General features: G+C 41.0%; 1 protein-coding gene and 1 long non-coding RNA gene across 2 annotated transcripts in view; one reads left to right on the plus strand and one right to left on the minus strand.

Annotated features, from left to right (window-relative positions):
• LOC146518569 (G-protein coupled receptor 22) lies at positions 1 to 24,156 on the plus strand. The gene is made up of 2 exons (XM_085159720.1): positions 1 to 7,108; positions 20,193 to 24,156. Exon 2 carries the CDS (start codon positions 20,301 to 20,303, stop codon positions 21,987 to 21,989), a length of 1,689 nt encoding a protein of 562 aa, XP_085015846.1. The 5' UTR covers positions 1 to 7,108; positions 20,193 to 20,300; the 3' UTR covers positions 21,990 to 24,156.
• Positions 23,549 to 25,874, minus strand: part of LOC146518570 (uncharacterized) — a 16,110-nt gene continuing 13,784 nt past the window's right edge. Inside the window, exon 2 of the long non-coding RNA XR_014874122.1 lies at positions 23,549 to 25,520. This is a non-coding gene — a long non-coding RNA (uncharacterized LOC146518570). The remainder of the gene's footprint in view (positions 25,521 to 25,874) is intronic.

Raw genomic sequence — 25,874 nt, forward strand, 5'->3', positions numbered from 1 at the left:
ATAAAAACTGGTATATATACGCCAGTTTGTAGTAGTGTAGACATTTTCCTAATCAGGATTGGCATGCAGACGGGATAGAAAAAGGCCTGCTGTTGGTGCTTGGGAAGTTAGCTAAGTTAGGATTGGAGGGAAGTGACAGGCCATGATTGTGGATGAGGAACAGGAGGCTGGAATGAAGACAGGACTGTGGATGTCAGATGCAGCACAGGGAGAACAGACTGCACAGGCAGGGGGTCAGGAAAGAAAGGGTCTAAGTGTAGAAGCGGGAGGGGATTGAAGTGACAGGTCAGTGCACGTCTCATCTTCCATCCATCACACAGTCCCTTTGTGGTTCAATCAAACCACAAATGTCTTGACTGAATTTGACTGCAGGAGCACAGGTGAATGCGTATTCATGCAGACACCTGTGTCCACTTGTGTATGCCGGACAAAAATATCCTCCAATCAAATGAGAAGACAAGCTTCTGCTACTGAAGCCTACGCACGTTCTTCACTGTGCATATGCAAGTTCTTAGGAGCTGGGTATTTTGTAATGGCTGCACTGTAATTTAGAGTGAAAATGCATTTTCCAAACCCGGCCTTTAGGGAGACTTGATAGTCCAGAATTGTTCTGTAGCCATATTGTGTGCAGAGATAAAAACTAATTTCACAGCCCATTAGACTTATTTGAAAAGAAGCAGCCAGTAGACTCACAGTGGGAATACAGCATCAAGAAAATTATAGTTTACAGTGCTACCAAATACCAGCTCTGGCAGGTCACACAGTCATGGTGACACAGTCATTAGACCCACAGTGCAGGTCCAAGGCTACTTCCTGGATACACTAATGAGAGGGTGAACCAACCTGTCAGTCTACGCCCTCCTTAGGCAAAACTCCATGAGCTTATACAAACACTCTTCTGAGGTGGCATTTTGTGAGACGCCTCTCTGAGCCCTGCTTCCCCTTCTTTATGCTGGCAAAAGGTACATTTGTTTCTCCGCATTCATAATGCAGAACTGTAATTGGCTGGGCTTCTATCAAATAGCTACAACACTTTCTCTGGGGTTTTTCTTCTCTTTTCTTTCTCTCGCTCACTTTTGTCTCTCTTCATTTCTCTTCATCTGCTCTCTTTCTCACTCCACCTCACCCATAATCCTTTATGTCTTCCCCCACGCCCTGGCTTTAGCTTTTCTCAAACCTCAGCTCAAGGTCATGTTGTCAAGCCACAGTTGGCTTCAGTTTTTATTTTTTAACACTGCAACTGTCTTTCACGTGTCTCCTTTGCCTCTATATTCCATCTCATGCATGCAGTGACCAGGTTACGCATTCTGAAAGTTAATTTCACCTAGTCCTTATATATTTATGTGCTTGTCTGCATCAATTTAGTAGTATTACTGTAATAAGAACAGCTATTAGGTTTCAGTGATTTTCAAAGGCACACCTAACTGAGTCTGAATGTAAGTCAGCGTCTAAACATCTCTAAAATGTGTTCTTATTTTTTAACAGCTCTTCTGTGTGTTTAAAATTCAGTATTCACATACTGAAAAAAAATATTACTATCTTGATTTTACTTAGTTTCTGTGGTGGTAAATAGCACGTCAAGCTAAAACAACCACTTCCAGAGTTTTTAATAGTTATTACACACTGTTCATCCCTTTACAACCATAGTGTACTCATCTTCTGATGTCACAAAGCTGCACTCAAATGAGTTCCACAGTCACAGATTGCAGTCCAATAGAGTACCTCTGGGATGTAGTAGAATGGGAGATCAGCATCATGGAAGTGCAGCTGACACATCTGCAGCAACCGGGTGATGCTGTCATCTCAATATGGACCAGAATCTCTGAGAAATTATTCCAGTGCCTTATTGAATCTGTGTTGTTAAGAAATAAAGAAGTTCTGAAGGCCAAAGGGGTCCAACCCTTTACTAGCAATGTGTACCTAAGGAAGTGGCTGGTGAGTCTATCTCAAACTATGAACCTGACTATGTGAACTTTTCCCCCCCAACTTTTATTTTCCCAAATAAATTATTCTAACTTTTGCAATCTCCACCATTTCCCTGGGAGCACCATAATGTTGATGTTTATGGTTAAAAATGAATTAGCTTACTACTCAAGAGAGTTCTACAAACTTTTGTACACATAATCATACACTCCTTGAATGTTTATTAGTCCCAATGCAGTCTATCCCTCAATTAATTAATAGCTATAGGCTGATAAATCTGAGTCCAGAAATGGTTTTTATAGTAATTATTATCCACTGAATCATCTCATCCCTTGACTTTTCCTCAAGCATCATCATGAAACTAACCTTTTTTTTTTTACTTCCTACCAAAATGTCTCATCAGCTATTGGATGGATTGTGGTAATATTTGGTACACTATTCTTATCTATGAACTATGAACATTTTATTCCTTTGATCTTTCACCTTTTGGTTACAAAACTTTGTTGATGTACATCTAGTCTCACTAAATAATTCCATAAAACAAGACTCACAGTATTATTATTTGTTACAGGAAAAAAGTTGTAATATAAAAGGCATCTCCTATTATAGTCTCTTCAGGATCTGTCATGCATATGTGTTGTAGTCTGGCAGTTGTAATCCAGGCCCACCCACTTTCTCTGTTGACTAGTCATCAATGCTCAAGCTAGGCTAGACCCCAGGTCTTGACTTTTTTCCAGGTTTACCAGAATTCATGCCAGTGTCCTTGAAACTACACTGGACAGACGGGGTTGCAGACCACCTCGCTGCTCTGCCTGCTGTCGGACAGGACAAACGGATGTACTCAAAAGTCCACAACATGAGAGTACTGTAAACACACCAACTAGTGCATATGTACATTTAAAATGATTGTGTCTTATTGATGTCTATAGCAATGAAACCAGTTAGCAGATGCACATTACTGGTAACATTCTTGGATCCTGTAAATTTAGACTTTAGAAAACCAAGAGCTTAACTACTCACAAAAATAGGCATTTTGTGTTTTGGGGGGCTTTTTTTTCCTTCTTATTCCAGGGGATAATTAGTCAAAGACAGACAACCTGAGATGTTTCCAGGTCTGCTACAGTAAAGGCCTGACAGGAAACTTTCTCTAACACATCAGAGAAAAATGTCATATTTGGATATCAACCCTTAAAATCAAAGAGAAAGGGTTTATTTTTAGTCTTATCATCTTGAACCTGACATTTAAAAATGAATGGAAAGGACTCCTCCACAGAGGAAGGAGATGTGTGCAATTCTCTATAGGCTGGACCAGAGTTCATGTTTTGAGTTTCTCAACTGGAAACAAGGTGATGCTCTGCTTTTGTTTAAGCTTCTTAAGGCTCCACTATATGCAGCATGATCATAGCCCTTTCCTCAATGTTCTGAGAAGCTATGGTGGATGTATGGGAAATCATGGGGTACACACTGGTTCAAAATAGTAATGACTCTTTAGTTGCCCTGGAAATGACAAGTACATTATAAGTTGATTGGTGCTTGAATGCAGGCAAATGCAGTTGTGCCATAGTATCATACAGCTGTATAGACCCAAGTTTGTCTGAGCCCCACTGCATGTGAGTGTGAGCATGTGCCTGTACCCATCCCAGCTTGGAAACAGAAGCATGCAAATTATGGTTTGGTACTTATGGTTATATTTATTTTGCTTTCTAAAGTTGTGCATGCATGTTTAGGTGTGGTGTCTGTTTTTCCTTGGCTAAGTGACACAGGCATATGGTATGTGGGTGTTTGGCAGATGCTTGTAATCACTGCCTAGCTTTGCATTTGCATGTGACTGTTTTCACAAGAGATTCAGATTGCTACCGAGGGCAATTTGCTGCTTTTTTGTTTGTTAAAAAAGAAGATGCAGCTGTGAGCTCACAGGGTGCCCTTGGTGTCCTGTAAAATGTTGGGTGCAGCGAAAAGGAAAAGGTGGGCTACTGAAAAAAATGAGGGGACTGAAGTTAAATGTGTTTGGTAGGGTTGGCGTGGTGGGTGGTACCAAATATGCAAATAAATAAATAAATTAAACAAAAAAACAAAGACACTGTCCCAACCCTTTCCTTTTGAGACCATGTGGTGTCTTTTGTAAAATCTGGAAATAGTCACACACAGTCAGCTGTCTAAAAGCTTAGTCACACTAGAGTAAAAATAAGACTGCATGCTCATTGCGACTAGAAACAATCTGTACTTGCCTGGTGATTGCACTGATTTTTTTCACACTCAGTGACATATTGCAAGTAGTTGCTGCAACCAAGTGAATACCCAGAGGTTGAGCTTGCAACACAGCAGCCTCTGTCTGAACCATCCCGGTCTGATTTGGACACACTGAAATCCCTCTCAGACAGTTTGCAAATAATTGCCATTTAATTTAAGGATAAATGCAATTTCCAACATGTTTCAATCAAACTAAGTCAGTCTGCACTGACTCTGCATGATATCTATTTGTCTGATAGACGTCACTTTGCAATAGGTGACTCAACTCAGCTGGTTGCCAGGTATTTGTATTGTGGTTATTGTGTTACCGAGCATCCGTGTCATTTTGCACTTGCTGTCCCGCAGCAACTGTGCCACTATTTGTTGAGGAATTCCTGAAATTCTGTTTCAGATCTACGAGGTTCTGCCTCGATATTGAATTTAAGAAGTTTGCTTCTGTGTATGTAAATGACAATCAATTTGTGATTTTTGATAATTTCTAACAGTTACCAGTTGGTCCCAGACCAAAAGCAGTGAGATCACTAGGTCATTGCACACAGCTTCAACCATTTTGGTAAGTCAGCTCAGTCTTTGTCCTGAGCTAAGTGAACTGTTGCGGTTCAATCGTGGGGTGGTTGTGGCTCAGGAAGTAATTGGAAGGCTGGTGGTTTGATCCCTCTGTGCATACCAAATCATGCTTGGGGAATATACTGAACCCCAACCTGCTCCCATAGTGTTCATCAGAGTGTGAATAACATAGACTTTATTTATCCCACACTGGGAAAATCCAGTTGTTACAGAAGCACAATGGTCAGCAAGAAAAAGTGAATTAGAGATATATTAGACACATTAAAAATGTAAATAAATAAGAAAAAGGTATAAATTATCTTTTTAAAAGGCAAAAACTTGAATATGTGTAATGTACATGAAGGAGCTGTGATAGCACTCTGCAGTTTACAGGTGAAGGAGCTGCTCAGGGCCTCTACAGTCAAATGCAGCAGGTGAGAGGTGTTGTTCATAATGGATATGAGATTGGCTAACATCTTCCTCTCACCCACCACCTCTATGTAATCAGGGGAATTGTCCAGGACAGAACTGGCCCTCCTTACCAGTCTATTAAGCCATATGTGTGTTATGTGTATGAATGTTAGACAGAAAGCACTTAAGCCTAGAGAAAAAAAATCTGGTGTGAATGGTGCTTGTAATAAACACTTTGAGTGCTCAAACAGGGCAGAAAAGCGTTGTATAAGAACCAGTCCATTTATTTGCTGTATACATCTTGTTATCCACATCTTGTTATTTAAAAAAACAACGTTAACTATCTGATACAATTTTGTTAACTTGGAAAACTAAAGTAAATTCATATATTGATACAATATTCTTATTTTTAGTATATGATTGTTGAATGAAATGACTAAAACTAATAAAAATTAAACTAACCTAAACATTTTCAAACAAGAAAAACTAAACTCCTCTCTAAAGAATATGTTGATCCAACAGATGACTAATTAGTTTTTTTTTTTGAACATTAAAGGTTTGTCATTCAGAAATGATTCCACCATCTGTTACATCTGTATGCCTCTAGGATACATGAGTCATCGCTGAAATTTCAGATGCAGGTGTAAAAGGTTCAAGAAGCATTTAACTATTCAAAGTGTGTTTAGTAATTATTTTTGCTTTCCTAACACATTTGAACATGAGAAAGCGCCTTAATGTTTTTTGTTTGTTTGTTTTTTTCGCCCTGTGGGAGTTTATGAACAAAGAACAGCTGACATCAGCTGCCCCAGCTCCCCTTTAGAGACTGCCAAGTGCACATACCTTTTATCTAAATCCACCTTTGCAGATTATGTTACAGATACTTGCATTGTGATTTAAGCCCCTAAAACAAACAGTGGCATGAGAACTGCGCTGTCAAGGAACCTTATACCGACTCTGTGCTCAAGGTCACACATTTACCAGTGGGTGACCTTGATCCCTGCACCGAGCTAATGGCACAGTGTTCACAGTGTACCAGATAGAAGGATGTGGCTTACAGTGGATGGCAGTCTTGTGTGATTTATGGTGTCAAACTTCATGAATCTGTTCTTTAACCAGCTTATCTACCAGCTGCACCAGCACCAGCAGCATCATGCACATGAAAATTCTGAATCCGATATGAGCTGTGCAGACATTCACTGTACAGCCCCCGGTGCAACCAAGACAGACCCCCTAGCCTCCTTCACAATGGTGGCGGGGCAAAGTGATATTATCATGTCAAGAATATATCCAGTCATTTTCCTTTGAGGGAGACATGTGAAGTGTGCCTAATGTTTTGCGAGAGGGAGGGTAGGAGACTGGGAAATCTCACTGAATTACTACAGAAGAGCGCTCATCCTTGAGGAATTTCAGGTCGTCCTTGTGAAAGGCTACCATCTTACACACACACACACACACACACACCAGCCCCCCACCGCTCCTCCTGCATCCCTGTCTCCACCCCTTCCAACGAAAACCCCCCTTTCCATCCTCCCTCCACCCTCCGCTTGCAGATCACCGTATTGGTCGCTGGGATGGAGCGGCGACTGCGCTCCAGCGAGCGGTTAGCGCATGATCATGTGTTTGGCCGGTCCTTGCGTGGGATGCTGTACAAGTCCGCGGAATAAAAGTGGACAGGTGTAACGCGCCTTGTTGAATGGGGGAGGCTAAGAAAAACGCCAAGACACACTCTCATCTTACCTTATTCGTGAGCGCACAGTAGCCACTGGCTGCGCCCCGTATCTGCAGCCGTGAAGGGTTTCCCCCCCCTCCCGTTGTAATATTTATGACAAAACGGAGGCAAATTATTCCGGTCACGTTTTTGGCTGACAGCCGGCTGTCCTGGAGAGCGCTGGAGTGAATCGGGGGTCCAGTGCTCGAGAAAGCGCAGCGCACCGACACCTGCAGTAGGATGTAAAGGGAATTCCCATTAACCAAGCTGGTAAGTTTAACATCGGTCTAAGGCACTTTTTCTCATTAGACTTGCTTTTATTAATTCCTAGTATCTTAGGCATAAGATACTAGTCTCATTTGACTAGAAAGGTTTTTGGCTGTCAAATGGATACTGCAAAATAAAACAAATGCTGGGTCTCTTATGGCGATATTAGACAGTTTTATTGCATCTTACAGGCAACAATAACAAATCACCCTGGTGTCAGAACAGCACATTAGGGGGATCTGTTTAATCGCTTTTTTTCGTTCTCAAATATAAAGTGACCAACAGGACAGCAATCATTCAGCAGTTTGCGACGGTGTAGATAGGCTTCATCGTTCTGTTCAGTAACTGCAGACAGTAAGTTTCTTGTATTGCAGTAAAATGTATATCTAAATCAAATCTTTTTTTTTCTTTTTTTTTGGGGGGGGGGGGGGGTGCTGGTTTTTGCTCTTTTTCTCTGATTCCTTTTGAATATGATCAGATGATGATTTTCATCCTCCAAGTCCCCCATTTTTCAGAGACCCACAGTGATTGTTATGCTTCAGCCACATGCATGCGCCACGCTTGGTGAAGGTGCACCGTTTGATCGTTTTAAGAGCGAGGACTCGGTGCATAAACTAACGTTTTGACGTTTAATGTTTTAGTCAGATAAAATTATTCCACATTAAACATGATTTGTTGGTCTCCAACTGTTATAACCCACTGATATCATGATTTCAAAGGATAGTTTATCAAGGCTCTCCTGCATTTATTTACATATCTTACATTTATGCATATATGCTTAATAGCATAATATTTTGGCCGAGCTGCTGCCCTTCATCAAAACCTGCGAAAAATATCAATATTAATGACTGGATGGTTTGTGGTGTAGAGTTTTGATTTTATGTAAAAAGAAAAGAAATGTGATGATGTCTCACCGTTAAGCTCCCCGGTCTACCTTAAATTTCCTGGATGAAATAGCAATGTTTTTTAAAGTCTACGTTATTATGTTGATAGTTTCCCGCAGACTGTTTCTTTGAGTAAGGAGCAGGACGGTTTTAAACACTCCTCTCTTTTTCATTAGATATAAAATAGGAGAGCATTGGTACACTAGTCTTGCTTGCCAAACAACTTTGCACCTGCAAAGCAACACATTTTCCAGTAGTTACAGTGGTGCTGCCCGTTTGCAAGAAGTCATCTGCATGATAAAAATGAAGGAAAATATTTTACTACATAGCATCATATTTGTGCATAGCAGGAAGCTTTTTATTATTGCATTAATTAATTCATTAATATGAATTAAGAATTTTTATGAACTTTTTTGTTCACTCATTTCTCACATTCTCCCGCATTATTGCACTGAATTCCTCTTTCACACACCCTCTGACATGTCGTAATCACTTGTAACACCTAGCGCTATATATACTGCATTAATGTGTCAGCTAATTACAATTTCTGCTGAGCTCAGCCTAAAATACTGGGGCATTGTTTTTATCTCAGTGAATCTAACTAGAAAAAAAATACATATAAAAGTGGGGTCACTGTTTATTTCTTACAAAGATAAACTAAATGCATTCAAAATCCAGCTAAAAAAGGGGCTTGAAGAGTACTCTTCAGGAACACAACCATATCAGTTTTGGTAACTTTTAACCCTTTTTTGGACAAAGATGCATATATAATAACTTGATTTGGAACATAACAATAAAACCTGTTTTAAAAAGTCTTGTAATAACAAAAAAGATGAACTCTCTCTGTTGTTAAATTGTATGTTACACAAGACAGATAAATGTATTTCACATGTAGCTTCATGTTGAGTGTCATGTATCAGGAGAACAAGCATGCAAAAAAGTACGAGTGAAAACCTTGTTTTTGTACATATGTGCTCATTTAAGAGCTCTGTTTCTTTTGCATTCCCCGCTGTGAGTCTCAAAAGGGCTAATTGTTTCAGTGTTTTTCCATTTCCATTCACTCCTATATAGTAGCAGCTTATATGTTTGCTTTGCATATGGGTCATTATGTGTTTGTGATTATGCGTGTATTTATAGAGGAGCTTTGATGCTGCTGGTAGGGACGCATCACGCGTGTCACTCTAGATGTCGCAGCACAGTCAAAAGCAGCAATAATTTGTTTCAGCGCAATAAGCAATGGAGTACTGTACTTATAATCTGACACGCTGATTTATATATCAACACTGAAGTGGAGATGATTAAAGGGTACTGCAGGACAACATCAGTGTGGGAAAAGTACACAAGATTTATGGGAGAGCTGTTCCTTTGCTATAGTAAGTTCCCAGTTTCTCTGTTGGCAGAATCTTGTTCTAACACAATTGATTGTTTCATTATATCCCTTTACTTTTTATATGTAAGGAATGTGTTAAATTTGTGTTTAATTGTCAATGAAACTTTCAACGACTTAAGTGTCATGTTCAATTTTTGTTTGCTTGTTTGTCGTAAATACGTTTTGATGGATGTGCAAAATCACTCTGCAGTCACTGAAAATCGAATTTACTGCTGTCCAAGCCTCCAGCAAGGTTTAAAAGCAGCTGTAATTAAGGACATCTGTAGTAATTAATCAAACAATGTCTATATTTGTATGTTCCTAATTAGAACAATATTTCCACTGCACTGGTCACATCCTTTTTTCGGTTAACCTGAATCATTGATAAAAGCTGTCAGACCTCTGTGCTATTTTTGAACATGAAGTATAAATGCGCCCACATTCGTGCATAAAATCGTCAGAAATTAAAAATATTTTTTAAAGAAAAGGAGCCTTGGGAATAGCACAACAAAGAAAACTCAAGACTTAATAAATGCCATTAACTTCCTTGTCCACAGATAGAGCGATAAATGATGGCTGAGATTGCTCTTCCTTCTTTTCAGTGCACCACCGGTCACTGTGTGAAATTAAAATTCACACTAAACCTAATTTCCAAATAACACTGTTCCTTGATGTGTGCGAGTGCAGAGAAACAGATAGGTGAAGCAAATGAGGGGGATGATAGTAGAAGCACAGCACACAAAGAGCAAATATAGAGCGAGGATGGAACAATACATCATTAGAAAAGCAGAGTGTAGTGAGCATGTGTAAATAGACTATCAAGTAAAGAGAGGCAGAAGCAACAAGGAAGAGAACTCCATTATTCCACCCATCTGTATACTAACACTGCAGGTTTTTGTTTTTGCTTTGCTTACATAACATATTTGCTTACGATGTAATATAATTATATGTACATATACCTCTGCTACATTGGCTGAAGGTGTGTATAGAAATTATGGTGTTATGTACACCATGTTTGAGCATGTGTTTGTGGTCCCTTTCTCAGATTAAACTTCTAAATGTCATCAATATAGATGCTTACAGTGAATCTTTCCCCTCTTGGCCAATGATGTCCTGTCTGCAGGAGATGAATGAAATTAATCGAGATTTAATTGCCTTCTAGAGTGAGATAGCTTAATCATTTTAACCTGGTGCAGACAACTTCATCATCACTTAGATTTACTCCACTGCACTGAAATGCTTTCAAATCTTTTTTTTTTCTTTAATTTTCAGCTTTTGGACCTCTTGAGCTGCTCCCCAGTTCTCCTAAGCTCAGGCACTGAGTGGACATTGAGTGTGAGTCTGCTTCAAAGAGCAGAGAGAGAGAGAGTGCATAGAGAGATTTCTCTCTCTGTAGCCACTGATTGAAAGCAAGGTCAGGTTTAGTTTAATCTGACTGGGAGCACTACATTAGTGCAAAATTGTCCCATTAGCTTTGAATGATAAAAAAAAAATAGCTGCTCTGTTGCTGACACACAGTTTCAATGGGTCACTTTCTTTTACACCGTTTTTTGGAGATTTTGACCATTAGTAGTGCAGTGGAGCGGTGTCGTTATGCTTGAGTTGCTGTTTTTGCTTGTACAAAGTTGCTCATGCACAAATCAGAGAGCAACAATGGTCTCATGCTTTTATGCTTTTCCACTGATACAACCTTAATGAGCCAACGATTGCAGGGAAACATGCAAAACATTTCGATAAGCCTAAAAGAATTAACCAAATTCGATGTTATTGTGCAGTGAACTGAGCCTAGTCAGGATTGATAACATGAAAATATGCTTGTTTAGCATACAACTCCACAGAACACAGTGAAAAAATATCTTATCTCTTTCTTTGCAAATGCAAAGAAAATAAAGGTGCCACAATCCAACTTGCTGTTTTGTGTTAAAAAACAAAAATACAATCCCTGCATCATTGATTCAAATCTTGCACAATAAGCCTTCACTGGATGTGTGGGGATACGTTTCTTTACATGTACACTATTGTTTATTCTGCTGTGTTAAGCAATCTTTCCAGATGGAGGAAAAACTTAAGTGTGCAAACCCAATTAATGCACTTGTCAGGATTTACTCTGTTGAAACAATGTTGGATGCCTTCCCAGAGAAAAACAGAAATTTCGTACTGAATTTCCAAATATTAGGGAGCTCCAGGTTCCCCCAAGGCAGCTAAACAGCATCTTTAACTGTCCACTATTTATGAACCCCTGATATAAAACTTTGAATGCAAATTTTTTGCTATGTATGCCCGAAGCCCTGTCATCTTTAAGATATAAATGATGATGTTTCTTTCTGAGTTTGCAGACATAATCTAACTGTTTCCACAGGTTATGTAAGTAAATCTAATGCAAGTTTTCAGCAATAAATAAAATAAGAGTCACTCATTAAAGGATAAAGAAAGACCAATCCCACCATCCTGGGATTAAAGCTCATGTTTGTCTGAGACTTTGAGCATTTATGAATTGATACATTTAGTGTGGCAATGTAGATATGTGTAAAATAACATGGATTCAAGCTACTCTGTGCTAAATAAGTGGCGCTAAGCCTGTTATCACACAGCTGCTGGTTTGGCATTACCAGAGTGTGATTAAAGTGGCCGCAGAGCTCACACTGTGACTTGACTATTTATTCACAACACTCCAGTACAATATAAATCATGAGAGGTGGGCACAGCACTTGAGCGTGATGACTCCATTCAGACTGGCCATTATTCCTGGTGGAAAATGGTGCTGAAATGGAAAAGTGGAGGGACACATTGCTAATCACAATCACTTTAGAGCACATAAGAAATGAAGGAGCATTTATCTATCCTGTTTTGTTGTCTTATATAGTTGCTAATCCTTTCCATTCTGTCATTATGTGGCAGTGGACAGCCTCCTCCTCCATTTCATCATCATCATTATCATCATTATTATTGTTATTGTTATTATTGTGTTTTATTTATGCTTTGACCAGCTCTCACACTTGATTTTAATCGCTGCTTCTTTTAGAAAGCTGTGATTGCACAGCAGCCTTGATTAGTGCTTATTGATGGGTGGTGTGTGCAATAACAAAATTATGGGCTTGACAGTTTAGAGCTGGATAGATGATATAGAGGAGTATCTTTAACGAAAGGGGGAGCCAAATGAAATCCATCGAACGTGCTGTCAGGTGGTAACGATGTCTCACACCCTGTGGACCAGAGCTGTTTAGGGACCAGAGTCTTATTTCTATACAGAGCTGAACTAATAGATTACATACCTGCCTAGCATGGCATCTTTATTAATGTCAAGGTAGCAGCCTGTCAGAAATAATGTATCATATAGAAGATGTCTGGATATTCAAGTGTTGTGTTATTTTATGCGTCTCTGATGTAATTTGTGTAATCCATGGGAGGCTCCTTGCACAGTTGCATTATAAAGCTAGTTTAATATTAAAAATCACAGTCTTTCCTGAAGGTCTTGGGGGATTACACAAATATATTGTAGAGTATAAAAGCAAAGAGCCATGTGCTGGTTGTAAGATAGATGGTGTAGGGGGGTGATGGTGCAACTATTCAAAGGAGAAATGGATTGTGGTAGTGAGCAGGGAGCAGACTTTCCCCTCGAGCAAGCACACAACTCAGCATCCATCTGCACACCCCTAAGCCTCCCTCCTATCCATCACTCCCTCACTGCACCTACCTCCCGCTTTTATCTTACCTCCTGCTACCCCCATACCTTTCTCCTCCACTTGTGTGGCTGGGATTCAGCAGTTTCTTAAGCACACAACATGTCATTCACCTCAGATAGCAATGCATCTTTCACTGTATCTGTGGAGTGCAGACGGGCAGGGAGAGCAAGCAGAGACGTGGGCTGGTAGTGGGTGGCAGTTAGTAATACATTGTGGACTACATCGTGTGCTTGTATGTCTTTGGTAAGCTTGGCAGGATTTATGATAACCCATTTTGAAATTTTTATGGGTTTGTGATTGTTTGGCCTCACTTAAGAGAAGTGTTGTTGAGTTACAGGTGGATATTTCCACCTGTAACAAGCACACAGTAATGATGTTGTTTTTCCCAAAGTTCCGAAAGCTGTCCTGATGAGGAGCACATTAGGTCGGTTGGTGCTCTCACTGAACTGGATCTATTGCTGGCCTGTCCAGGCTGCTTTACTGGGAGCCTGCCAGGGATGCTGCTGCCCAGCTGGTGGCTGCTTGCCCTTAGTGCTGCGAGATGAATTACATGGGAAAGTTAAGCCTTTGATCGATTGTCGTGTTGCGGACATCAGGAATACCTAAGACAACCATGAGTCAGCGTGCCGCATCCGCCATCATCCTGTTTGCATTCACTTTCCCCCCTCTTTATCTCCTCTCCTGTCCTATCACCCTCCCTACTGATTTACTTTCTTCCCTAAATGTCAACTTTTGGTGATAGTCTTGTCGAATCAAAGAACAAAGCCTTTGTTCACATTTTACCATTTTGTACTGACATTTTACAAGGAAAAATCCATCAGAGATAACAGTTTTTCCATATTGTAGATAGGAACCTAAATAAGCCATAGTACAATGAAGCTTCCATCTTTTTACTCAGAGGCAGTGCTCTCTTGGTACAGGTTAATATTATAACATTTTCCTTCTCTCATCGCTTTTGGTAAGAGCCATCGACATTTACATAAGAACACTGACAATCTGACGATCTCCATCCTTGAGGAGAGAGTCACAGTTAAATATCCATCCATCCATTCTCATCCACTTATTCTTATCAGGGCTGTGGAAGGGCTGGAGCCTATTCTTGCTACCATAAGGCAAGTGGTGGAGTACACCCTGGACAGGTCGCCAATGTGACGCAGCACAGTTAAATAGTTTTAAACAAATTAAAAAAGATATTTAAATCCATCAGGAGAACTTAAGAACTTCTTGCAGTAGGAGACACCAAGTTGACTAACTTAAATCAATCCACAGTGCCAGTAAAAGTACTGCTTACTGCATGGAAAAAAGAGCTGTATATCTGTCATCCTGAAGTGCCTCCACTTCATATTCAACCTTTGACACCTTTGTCTTATTTTTCCAACTTACAGCAACACTCAGATTCATGAATCATCCAAAGACAACAAACTCTCTGCAGAGATTCTGTGGATATTGTCTTCTGTAAAAATTAGTTTCTTCCTCAGATAGATGCAGTTTGAGCACTGTTTTTTTTTTTTTTTTTACATAATTGGCCCATCATCCCAAGTCTCATACATACCAACCACTGTCACTTCTATATTGCCTAGGACTGAGGTGAAAATTGGAACATGATCCTAGGCACAGATCAGCACTTTCAGCAGCAGCAGGTACTGCAGATACCCTGCCACGCAGCAGCATGATGGACTGAGGTCACGACACGCAGGACCAGATTCAATAAACTGTTTGTGCTTCACTGCAGACTTGCAAGGAAAATGTGTGTGTGCTGTTCATGTCCAGGGAGTTCTACTAGTTTTGAAGTGAATGTCAAGTGACTTTACCAATTGAGGTAGCATAATGGAAATGACTTTATAGTGTTTTTACAAAGTTGGGTCTCGAAGCCAAGTTCAATGAAAGGAAAGCAGTAAAAAATATAAAAACAGCGGTTGAGTAAACACAGGTGGCAAAGAGCTGTGCCATTAACTTGGAACCTGAATTTTATCTTGACTTCTACTGAGCTACTGCTTCACTCTGAACTTGTGCATTTTGTCAGCTCCCTGGTGGCTGCGATTGGAACAATGTATTGTACTCTTGCTATAATTATTTATATACAACCTTTTCTTCATCTATTTTTCTCCTTTTCCTCGCTCTCTCACAGTAAGAAATATGGCAAGAAACACCTCACGCCATGTTGTTTTAGATGATGCCTGGGACGCGAGCATGCCGACTGTTTGTCTTGTGCTGGGAAGAAGTAATTAAGCCTCTGGCAGCAAACTTGTTGTCAGGAGTACAAATTAAATACATGGAGAGCTTGTTTGTACCTGTGTGCAGAGTGAATGCAAGATCACAAAGCAAGAGGAAAGTTCGAAAAGAAAGGAGGAAACAGAAGTTTTTAGCACTAACGGGATCTGCTTTACTATTCACCCTCTGATAATGTGAGAACAGGCTTGACAGCTTGTCATCTCCTGCCCAACACCTATAACGACCCCGACAGCAGGGCCCAGGAAGCTGTGAAATCTAGGACACAGTTTGTTGTTTTGGAGAGAGTCATACAAGCTACAGTAAATGAGAGACCAGATGTGATGAAAACATCTGTAAAGCCTGAGTAAAAACAGTTACTCATTCGGTTCCGCACCGAACCAAGCAGTCATTGTATTTCGCTTTCAGTACATGATTGTAAATTCTGCTGGTGACTGATAAGAGAAGACCCATGGGGCTACCCAAACCAATTTAGCAGAATTGAACAGTGCTGCTGCATTAAACTTTAAAATTGCCTCTCAGATTCATTTGCCTGTTTAGCACTAAAGGCAAAGCCGTTTTGCAATGTAAAATTTTGTACATGCCTTAAAGATGTAATAAGTGGGATACTTTGTTTCAGGGCTGAAGGAATACTTTTTAAAAACGTTTCTTAGCCAAACTTTAATTCTAAGGCACATTAATGCAGGGGTAGCTGGTGTTTGTGTTGCCAGACAGTGCTACAGCATGATCTGATGGCTTGACTATGATGGCTGGGAGAGAGGATGTGGTAAGTGGTGTGCAAGGAGGCATAAGTGCGACGAGAGTTGCGCAGGGAAAAACAGACCAGAGACAGACAGCCCTGTCTCTTTAACCCTGTTCTCAAACATTGTTGTATTTACTGTTTAATTTATCAACTGCCTGCTCGCCACAACGATGGCCCAAAAGGTTGAAATCAGAGACAATGGAAAGAATTTATCTCTAGGCAGCACCGCTTGTCCTCCCTTGATTGTGGGCAGAGTGGACACTTGACTTACTGTCCCATATTTAAGTACAAAGTGGTGTTCTACAAGGGTATGTTCAGGCCATAGACTCTATAAAACATTGACGTAGCTTCTGGAGCACAAACATTAAGCCAATGCAGAAGTGCATTAACCCTGCATTCGATCTGAAGACCACCAGAAGACGATAGCTGTGGTTTCAAGAAGACTGCTAGCTCTATACAGGAAAATGGCTTTCTGTCTTCCTCTGTAAACACTGTCCTTCTGAGTCCATGGGCTCGGGCCACGTCGCCTGAGCCCACTTTGTTGTGCTCAGTAGTGGCTTACGCATTTGCTTTGTTAATCAAAATGATGCTGGCTCAAGCCCAGCTGAAAACATAAACCAGGAAGGGTATCTGGTATAACTGTCTACCACTAACTTTAAATTCATTAATGACATTAATCTTTGTAATTAATTTTTGAGACAGAGATTCAACATTGACAGAAATACCTGTACTTTTTGGGATTTAGAGAATGAAACTTCAAAGGATCTGTTTTTGGATTGTAATTACACTCAAACCTTTTGGATGACACTTCAAAATTGGTTTTCTGAAAAATACTATCAAGCACCCATATTAGAATTTAACGATATTAAACTTGGTCTTAAAATGCTGGACAGGAAAAGGGAATTACTGTACGACATCTTTGTTATTATGGCCAAACAATTTATCCACAGATGCCGTTTCTTAAATAACGGGCATAATTTTCAGGAATAACATGATTGATTTTTAAGAAGACATGAAACATAAAAAGTAAACAAGCCTTGGACATTGCAAAAAACATTCACCTGTTCTTTTGTGATCAGACATCTGTATTTTATTTATTATCTTCTTAATATTTTATGTCATTTTTTTTCTTGTTATTAACAGTTACGTGTGTGCTCGAGTGATGTCATGCTGGCTATTTTTATGGTTCTGGCACTAGCTGGTTAACTTCAGTGGACATCTATGCAACACAATACACAGACATCCTAGCAGTTAATGTTGGGTTTACAATCAATCCAAAAATCTGTTTCTTTCTTTTACTTTCATCCCTTTTTTCAAACTTTCAAGCAATTGTACAATTTGTACCTCTAAGTTTGTTTTTCCTGTCGTTCCCCCGCCTGTCTAAATTGGCAATCACACTGTTGATGTAATTTCAGCTGGCAAAGTTTCCCCTTGTTTACAGCCATCTTCTGTTGCCACAACTCGCTCAACCCAACAACCCACTTTCTTACATCCAAACACCCACACCCTGTGACTGATTGCAAAAAGGATGCCACAATAACACAAAACATTTGTTAGAACTAAAATAATAAATTGATTGATGATGATTCTTGCAACTTTCCTCAGTTACTACGATAACGACTTGCACGAGCAACCTCAGATGAACCTCAGTGTTTTAAGTTCTCACTAAAAGGACAGAAACACCTGTGATTTTTTATAAAAACTCCCCAAAGTTTACCCGTCTGTCTTCTTTAATTTTATTCTCCCCACGTCCCTGTAAAAAACTAGGTTATTGTCAGTTTTGCTGCCCGCAGGTCGAAGTCACAGCTGCTCATATAAAGGCCTTCTGACATTTTGTCTTGCTGGGAGCAAACACATGCTAACTTTGATGTTTTCTACTCTATTGCCTCTGTCCCTTTGTAACTCTTACGGCTTCATCCCAAGTATCCTCTGTCGCAGGAGTCATTAGCCATAGAAAAGGATAAATTGCACTTGTTGAAAGCTATGCCGTCTGCTCTTTGCTGGCCTGCTACACAGTCATCTTCTTGTAATTATTGGCAGGACAGTTAAGAGTAAAAAATGATGACCTGGTGTTTGCTGAAAGAGATTGACTTGTGGATAATTTTATTCACTGTTTTGTTGTCGCAATGTCTGTGAAAAATACAGTTTAGGTGACAGGTGACTGTTGTGTTACACCTTTCAGTTTTTGTCAGTCATTTATTGATTTAAAAGTCTTTCCCAACCCTAATTTGCTACAGCAGTTAAACAACACTCACATGTGCTGGAAAGCACAATGCTGACAATGTTGCCACTGTGACTGGTTTAAGTGAGTGTTAACGCCATGACACTCTGTTACAGCATGTTGTTCGCCATATTGATCAAAGACAAACATAACCAATATCAATAACATTAAAAGACCTAAGCCCACTTAGTTTTAAAGTTTCACTCCTGTGATGAGGTCTGTGAATTTATTCAGTTTTTATGATTTTGAAAAAGAAATTATAAAAATCATAAAAACTTCAATAATAAAAGTGGGAAACACCACATTTTACTTTCGTTCCCCTGAGCCGTGCGTGATACTTTGCCTTGCAATAATGATAAAGTAAAGAAAACATCTTAAACTGTAGTTAAAACACAGGAATTGAACACAGTCACTCATAACTGTTTTATCCGGCCACTCAAAATCAAAATGAGACCACAGGTACACTTGGGAGGCTGTGACAGGAAGTGTGTTTATGTGCTCCCTCGCCTCAGGCTTGTTAAATTGGCAGATCGATGATGCTTTAAATCAATGTTCCAGCACCACCGCAAACCCCATGAAACCCATTAGCGAATTAAGATAGACCACTGTTCCGCATTGAATCCTGCTCTGCCTGCAGGTGCTTTCCACATGACAAATGGGAGGGAAACTGTGAAATAAAACAAAGAGAAAGGGGCAAACAAGAGGGTGAGAACAAAAAGTGTGGCAGAGAAAAGCTTGGGTCAGCGCTGCCGTTGATCTGTAGCTCTTCTTTAGACAGACACTCGAGTGAATACTTTAATTCCTTAAAGCAAATCATGAAGGCATCTTCTCTTGACCTAATCACTTTGTATGATTCCCTCTAATGCAGGAGAGTGTCCAACCAGCCGTGAATAACATGCTGTACATGCAAAGCAGTCAGCCAGCAAACTGAAAGGCAACAGAGTAGAAAGGGATGTGGAGGATGTAGGAAGGAGAAGGAGAAAGAGGGGGTGTGGAGAGAGGATGCCAGGGGAGCTGGTCTTTCTCTGATAGCATTGTTTGTGCGCCACTGTCTGTGGATCATTGATCTATTCGTCTTCGTTACATTTCCCTGTGAGAACTATTAACTGCTGCCACCCTCAGTTGGCTGCCTGCAATGTTGACATGCACTGCAAATGTCCTTGCCACCAATGCTCCTGCCACCTCTGCTCCTGAAAGTAGAAGCTGAAGATTTTATATAGCCTGTGAAAAAAACAAAAAAAACCAGAAAGATGATTTAACAACAAAGCTTGACATTTATTGGATTTGTACGGGTATGTCGTAAATTCACAAGGTGAGTTGTTAATCACTTAGGAATGGGTACTCGTAGAGGTAGATGTTAGACACAACACGTAGTACGTCACTGACATCTTGACGGTGTTGGTTTATTCCTGTTTATCTGTATATGCTTTATCCAGCCAGCTTTCTGACCCACATAATGTATGTTGCATAAGAATGAATCGAACATTCACCCACTCATGTTTATGAGGGAATCTTTTTTTTCTTTTTAATTCTGCATACTATGTGGATTATAGGTATATCACAAAAACACATCTTCACTCGATTGTTAAAATCTATACAGCTCAGAGATGCTTTGTCTCTGTTTAATTCATTCAGACCTTCACGTACACCCCGAGATACATCCTGCCCCACATCCTCCCTGAATTGTTACCACTGTCTGTATGAAGCATGTTGTTGTTTCACTGTTGAGGCCAGCGAGACATCGTGGGTCATCAGCAGCAGCTTGAACTGCACCCCACGATTCCGCTCGACTGCCGAGATCACTTTCACCTCCCTCATAGCTTCAGCTAGTAGCTTCCCCTCGCTTGTGAAATTTGACAAGTTTGACTTGTACTTGTTGTGCAGCGTTATTTTTGAGTAAACTGACTGCCGAACTGCTTGATCACCCTCTGTCTCTCTTTTTCTTTCTTTTTTTCTTAGATACAACCACATCTCCTCCATCGCTGTCTCCTTTGAGCCAGAGGAGAAGGGAACATGGTCAGGTACGCCGGCCTCTGTTGCTATGTGTAAAGGACTGCCGCGGCGTCAATGGAGACCGAAGGCTATCGTGACCTCCTGGAGACCAGTGATGGCCAGGGGGTAGGCCTGCTGGATGGAGGGAGTGAGGTGGGCGTGGAGGAGGGCTGGAGCATGCCCTACCCTCTGGGCTTTCAGGTGTCTCTGACCACTGTGCTGATGCTGGAGCTTGTGTTGGGCTTCAGCAGCAATCTGACCGTTCTTGTGCTGTACTGCGCTCAGTCCAACCTGGTGGACTCAGTCAGCAACCTGGTCACAGTCAACCTCCATGTGCTCGACATACTGGTGTGCGTGCTGTGTCTGCCACTCACTGTGGCTGTGATCCTGCTGCCAGCAAATGAAAATGGAGTTAGCAGCCTGGCCACACTTTGCTGCTTCCATGAGGCCTGTGTGACGTTCACTAGCGTGGCTACGGCAGTCAACGTGTTAGTAATCAGCTTGGACCGATATGACATCTCAGTGCGTCCAGCCAGTCGTCTGCTGACCCCCAGACGTGCTGCGCTACTCCTGGCAACTGTGTGGGCCTTGTCTCTGGCCGTTTTCTTCCTGCCCTTCCTTGAGGGGGACTTCTTCTCTTCAAGGGCTGAGGATGGTGAACATGAGGAGCTGGAAAGGCAGAACAATGACTCTCAGCTCATCACTGAACAGACCACCACTTTTTCCTCACTGTCCCCTTCCTTATTACCCGCAACTACACCGACATCCCCTTCACAACACCTGCCTCCAGTATGGCAGAACAGGACATTGCTTTGTGTTGGAGGGCAGGGGTATTACACAGGCTTGGCAATGTATTACCACCTGCTCCTCCAAGTGCCCTGCTTCTTTATCGCTGTGGCAGTTATGTTGTTCACTTACTCCAGGATCCTACAGGCTCTCAACATCCGCATCGGCTCTCACATGATGAGGAGTACCCGTGCAAAGGACTCCACCTGCAGGATACGCTGCAGGAGGCAGAGGAAGAAGAACTTAAGCCTGCCCACAGAGATAGTGTCCTCCAACCAGAACCAGAACCTCAGTCATCCTTCCCTCATTCCCTCCCCCACGCCTACACCGACATCACCCCCGCCACTCTCCTCCATGCCCCAAGGGATGTCTGACAGTGGAGCAACAGTCACCACTGTCAGCACTGCAGCGACCACCCCCATCGCAACCACACCCGCCACCCCAGTTTCTCCAACCCCACCTTCAGCCTCAGCTCAGACCCACGCTAACACACCACTGCCAGCTTCCTCCATGGGTGTACAGGCCTCAGTTTCTGCCATCATCGCTTTGCGCCGAGCAGTGCGGCGGCACCGGGACCGTCGGGAACGTCAGCGTCGCGTCCTAAAAATGTCCCTAATCATCATATCCACATTCCTCGGCTGCTGGGCTCCTCTGTCTGCGGTCAATGTTTTGATCCTGTGTATGGGTCCGAGCGACAGCCTGGTGCAGCTCCGTCTGTGCTTCCTGGCGATGGCTTATGGAACCACCATCTTTCATCCTTTGCTCTATGCTTTCACCAGGCAGAAACTGCGCCGCGCACTCAAAACACGTGTTAAGAAAAGGGTCGTTTCACTTCTGCAAGTGGACCCAGCTCCTAGTGGGGGGACAGTTATTCATAACTCTTGGGTAGAGGGAGGAGGCAAAAGAAAGAATCGCAAATCACGGGTGGAGGCCAGTGATGGCACTGATCGGTGCCTCACAGAGGCAGTGAGGGAATGAGGCTGGTCTTTAGAGTGCGGATGTATGAATATGTGTGTGAATTTGAAGAACTATATGTATCTTACCAAGACAATGGAGATGGATTGTATAGATGAAGTGTAATGATCCATGGGGTGTGAGGAAAACTGACAACCAGCTAGCTTATAAAGGTCAGGAGAAAGTCTCTTGGCCTCTTGCTACATACAGATGTGGAGAAACATGAGCTCTATTAGAGTCTGCTCTCCTTACCAAGGCTGTCATTAGTCCACTTTCTGACTGACAAGATGGCCAGTGTGTCTCTGTGGCAATACTAGTCAAATATTTTTGACAACATCATAGCCATGACTGCTAATAATACTCACATCCATCCCAAATGTAGGGTAAAGGATAGATAACCGCGAATACATACAGTACAGTGTTGCTCCTGCGTGCACTTTCAACTTGCATGTGCATGTACATATGCACAGGTAGATACACACACACTCATCCAATTATTGCACATTGATCTATATTTAATCATTATCTGTGAAAGCACATCGATATCTACCTGCACAGATATTCTCAGTGACAAAAACTAAATTATTAATGGAAGTCTCTGTTTCCCGTTCTTTGCTTTATTTTGTTCATGCCTTAATTGAGTTATTAGTATTCTTATGGTGCTGATTGTCCTGCTGTATGTTTACAACAATGTATCAACTTTGAGTGAACTTGTTTGCATATAGAGAATCAAACGCAGATAAATGCAAGCATTGAGATTCAAAGTTTACAGGCTCATACTAAACCAGGAAACTGCAAAAAATGAAGAAGACAAAAAACTGATTTCGACCTGATTTTCAATAAACACCATGTTTTAGAAGAATGTGTGCAAGCAAAAGCTAAAAGGCATGAGATTTTATTTTTATCTTATTTTGTTTTTAAGGAAAAATGAACTTTAATGACCACGGTTATGGAGAATATTTGTATGATAGCGTTTGTTTGCAAGTGTGCATGTATGCATGTGCTTTTGCAAAAGCTGCGTGGTTGTGTAAATGAAGAAATGTGTGCGTGTGTCACTGATTATGTGCAATAAATGAGCAAAGCAATGACCCATAGGATGTGAACAAAGAGAGTGTGAACAAAGACCTTTTGGCTTTCAACATATGTTTAACGGAAAGGCAAGGGGGGGGGGGGGGGAAGCTGCTGAACATAAAAGTGAACGATATAGAGAATATGTAACTATGTACAAATGGCAGGAAACTGCTAAAATTACTGCTGTAAAAGGATCAACTTCACTTTTAAAGTAATAATTAAAGGGCAATATTTTCTGAAAATTTCAATAATAAAAGGCTCTCAAGTCACAGCAGGTTAACAAGCATGATGAACTTGAGAGATCAGAACGATGGTGAAATCACTGCAGACGTGAGACATCTCTTTGTGTTAGCTGTTTGTTTCTCTGCCTAGCAGAGTTACTGCTTTTGGTTAGGGGTTTGAATGATCACAGAGACAGACCGCCTCTGGACTGAGTCCTGGACATTTTGCACAATATTGGTGTCTCTTTTTCTCCTCAGGGCTTTATGTCAAATTCCCAGACTTGTTGGACAAAAAAAAAAAAAAAAACCAAAAAAAAACAAAAAACCCCAATAAAACAAAATGAAACAAAAAAAAAAAAAAAACAATAAGCCAGCCCTCAATCAACTGTTGTATTATGGGTGTTGCAGTGAGTAAAGATTTATGTCCACTAAGTAGTTAGACTACACTTTTAACTTTGTATGGACTCAAGACTTGGAGTGCTCCTTTGGAGGGCTTTGGGCTATCTCCTCTTTCATCCTCACCCCTTTTACACTATTTGTGAGACAGACAGAAGGCAGTAATTATTGTGTATTCATGTACATTTTTTTCAGGGATGTAAATAATAAAGAGTCTGAGTTAGGGTTTAGTCCAAATAATAATAATAATAATAAAATCTTTTACTTTGGCCACAATCATCTGCCGGACAGAAAATCAGCCATTGTTATAAACTCTTGGTGAGCTGGAAAGTTACTGTAAAGAGAAGATACATGTAGGTGAATTTGTGTTAATACTGTATGTGTGTACACTGTACTGTACATTTATGACCATGTGTATAGAGAAATATTAGTATTGTATAAGATTTATAATATGTGTCATTGTATAGAGCAGAACAGCATCTGTATTAAAAAGGTGATCAAAGTCCATCTGTGTCACTCAATACTCATATCATGTCCAAGGTGTTTGTTTTTGTCAACACTCAAATATTGAACTGCTATTATTAGCCAATTTAGTTACACAGGAGAAGCTGTTTTCCCACATGTCTGCGTCGAGTCATTTTAAAAGTGGTTATGGCTCAGCAGGTAGTGCAGGTTGTCTACCAGCTGAAAGGTCAGTGCAGTCGGGATGACCCTACTTTATCCATCAACAGGGAGTGTGATAGGTAGAAAGCACTTAAGGAATGAGCTGTAGGGGGGAAAGGAGCCTATCCCAGCTGTCGTAGGTTGAGAGGCGAGGTACACCTCGGACAGACTGCCATTCTGTCGCAAAACTAACCACACAAATAGTAGTCCGTTTATAATATTTGATATAAGAAAGCTTTTATTGGTTAGAGGTACTTGGCTAGGAGCGGAAAATGTGAACACAAAGCTGAGCAGATCATATAGAAATGATACAGATTTCTAACCGAACAACCAAGAAGACCTTTACTACAGACAGACTCGATCATTATTCAGAATTATTGCGGACAAGTATACTGAAAGGTCAAACAGTCTTCACTTCAAGTGATCTCTCTCAAATCTCAAGACTGTTTAACATTTGACAAGGATGTGATCTGTAAAGAGAAGAATAAAATATGACATTTGCGTCACTTTAATTATGAGCAAAAGCTTTTAAGACAAATGAAAGAAAGACATGAATAATGTGATTGGTCTTTATCATAATTGCACCCAGTTATCTGCGGTTTTAACAGAGAACTGTTTGGATTCATCGGGACAACTTGGGAATTCCTCCATCCCTTTTTCTCTGGACCCCACTACCCAAATCTGTCTCTTTTTTCCCAGCTGTTCCTCCCTTTTGACATCTCCTGTTTCCGCTCCCTGTTTCTCTGATTCCTAAATTTAGAAACTCCGTCCCAGATACTTGCAGTATTTAGTGCTGACTGTAGTGAACCCTCACTATGCATCAGTCTGATGTGACAACTGTGCTAATATCCAGTAATAATGAGGATGAAACCTGTTATTCAGGTAAGCATCTGTCAAGGCGGCTCAATCGCTTGATGTTGACACTTCATTTTTAATTTTACCAGAACAAATTGGTCTGCGCACGTCACGCATGCACTTGTGTTTGTTGCCTTACTGATTTGAGCAGTGAGTCAAAACTGTACATTCCTCCATCCTGCTTGATAATCTCATCAGTCCCCCTCCTCTTTCGCACTTCCATTTTCTTCTTTGGCTCTCCTTCTCTTTATTCTGCCGGTCTGCATCTCTCTCATCTCTTATCCACACTCAGGCCTTCAAGAACAAAAGCGAGGAACAGCTGCAGTGTCTGTGAAGGAAGGAAAGTCACCTTGAGGGATGACAGAGGGACAAAAATGGGAGAGAGAGATTGAGAGAGAATGAGAGGCAGAATGGAGGGGAGATTAGGGGGAAAACAGAGAGGGGACGGGAGGCAGAGAAACTGGCATTGTGATATTGTATGACTAATAAAGGGACAGCACTGCATCACTGCAGAACCCTGTTAGAAAAAAAGAAAAGTGTAGAATGATAAGATTAGCAGGCTTTATGGTTTTCTACTTTAGGCCAAGAGGAGTCCCATAATACTGCTTCAGACTGCAATTTTATGACAAAGTCTCACACAGTTTTTCTAAAGGCCTTCTTTAATGTGTATAAGAGTAAATGTAATTAATATCTGGTAGGATGT

The sequence above is a fragment of the Neolamprologus multifasciatus genome, chromosome 5 (genome assembly GCF_963576455.1).
Source record: "Neolamprologus multifasciatus chromosome 5, fNeoMul1.2, whole genome shotgun sequence".
Lineage (NCBI taxonomy): Eukaryota > Metazoa > Chordata > Actinopteri > Cichliformes > Cichlidae > Neolamprologus > Neolamprologus multifasciatus.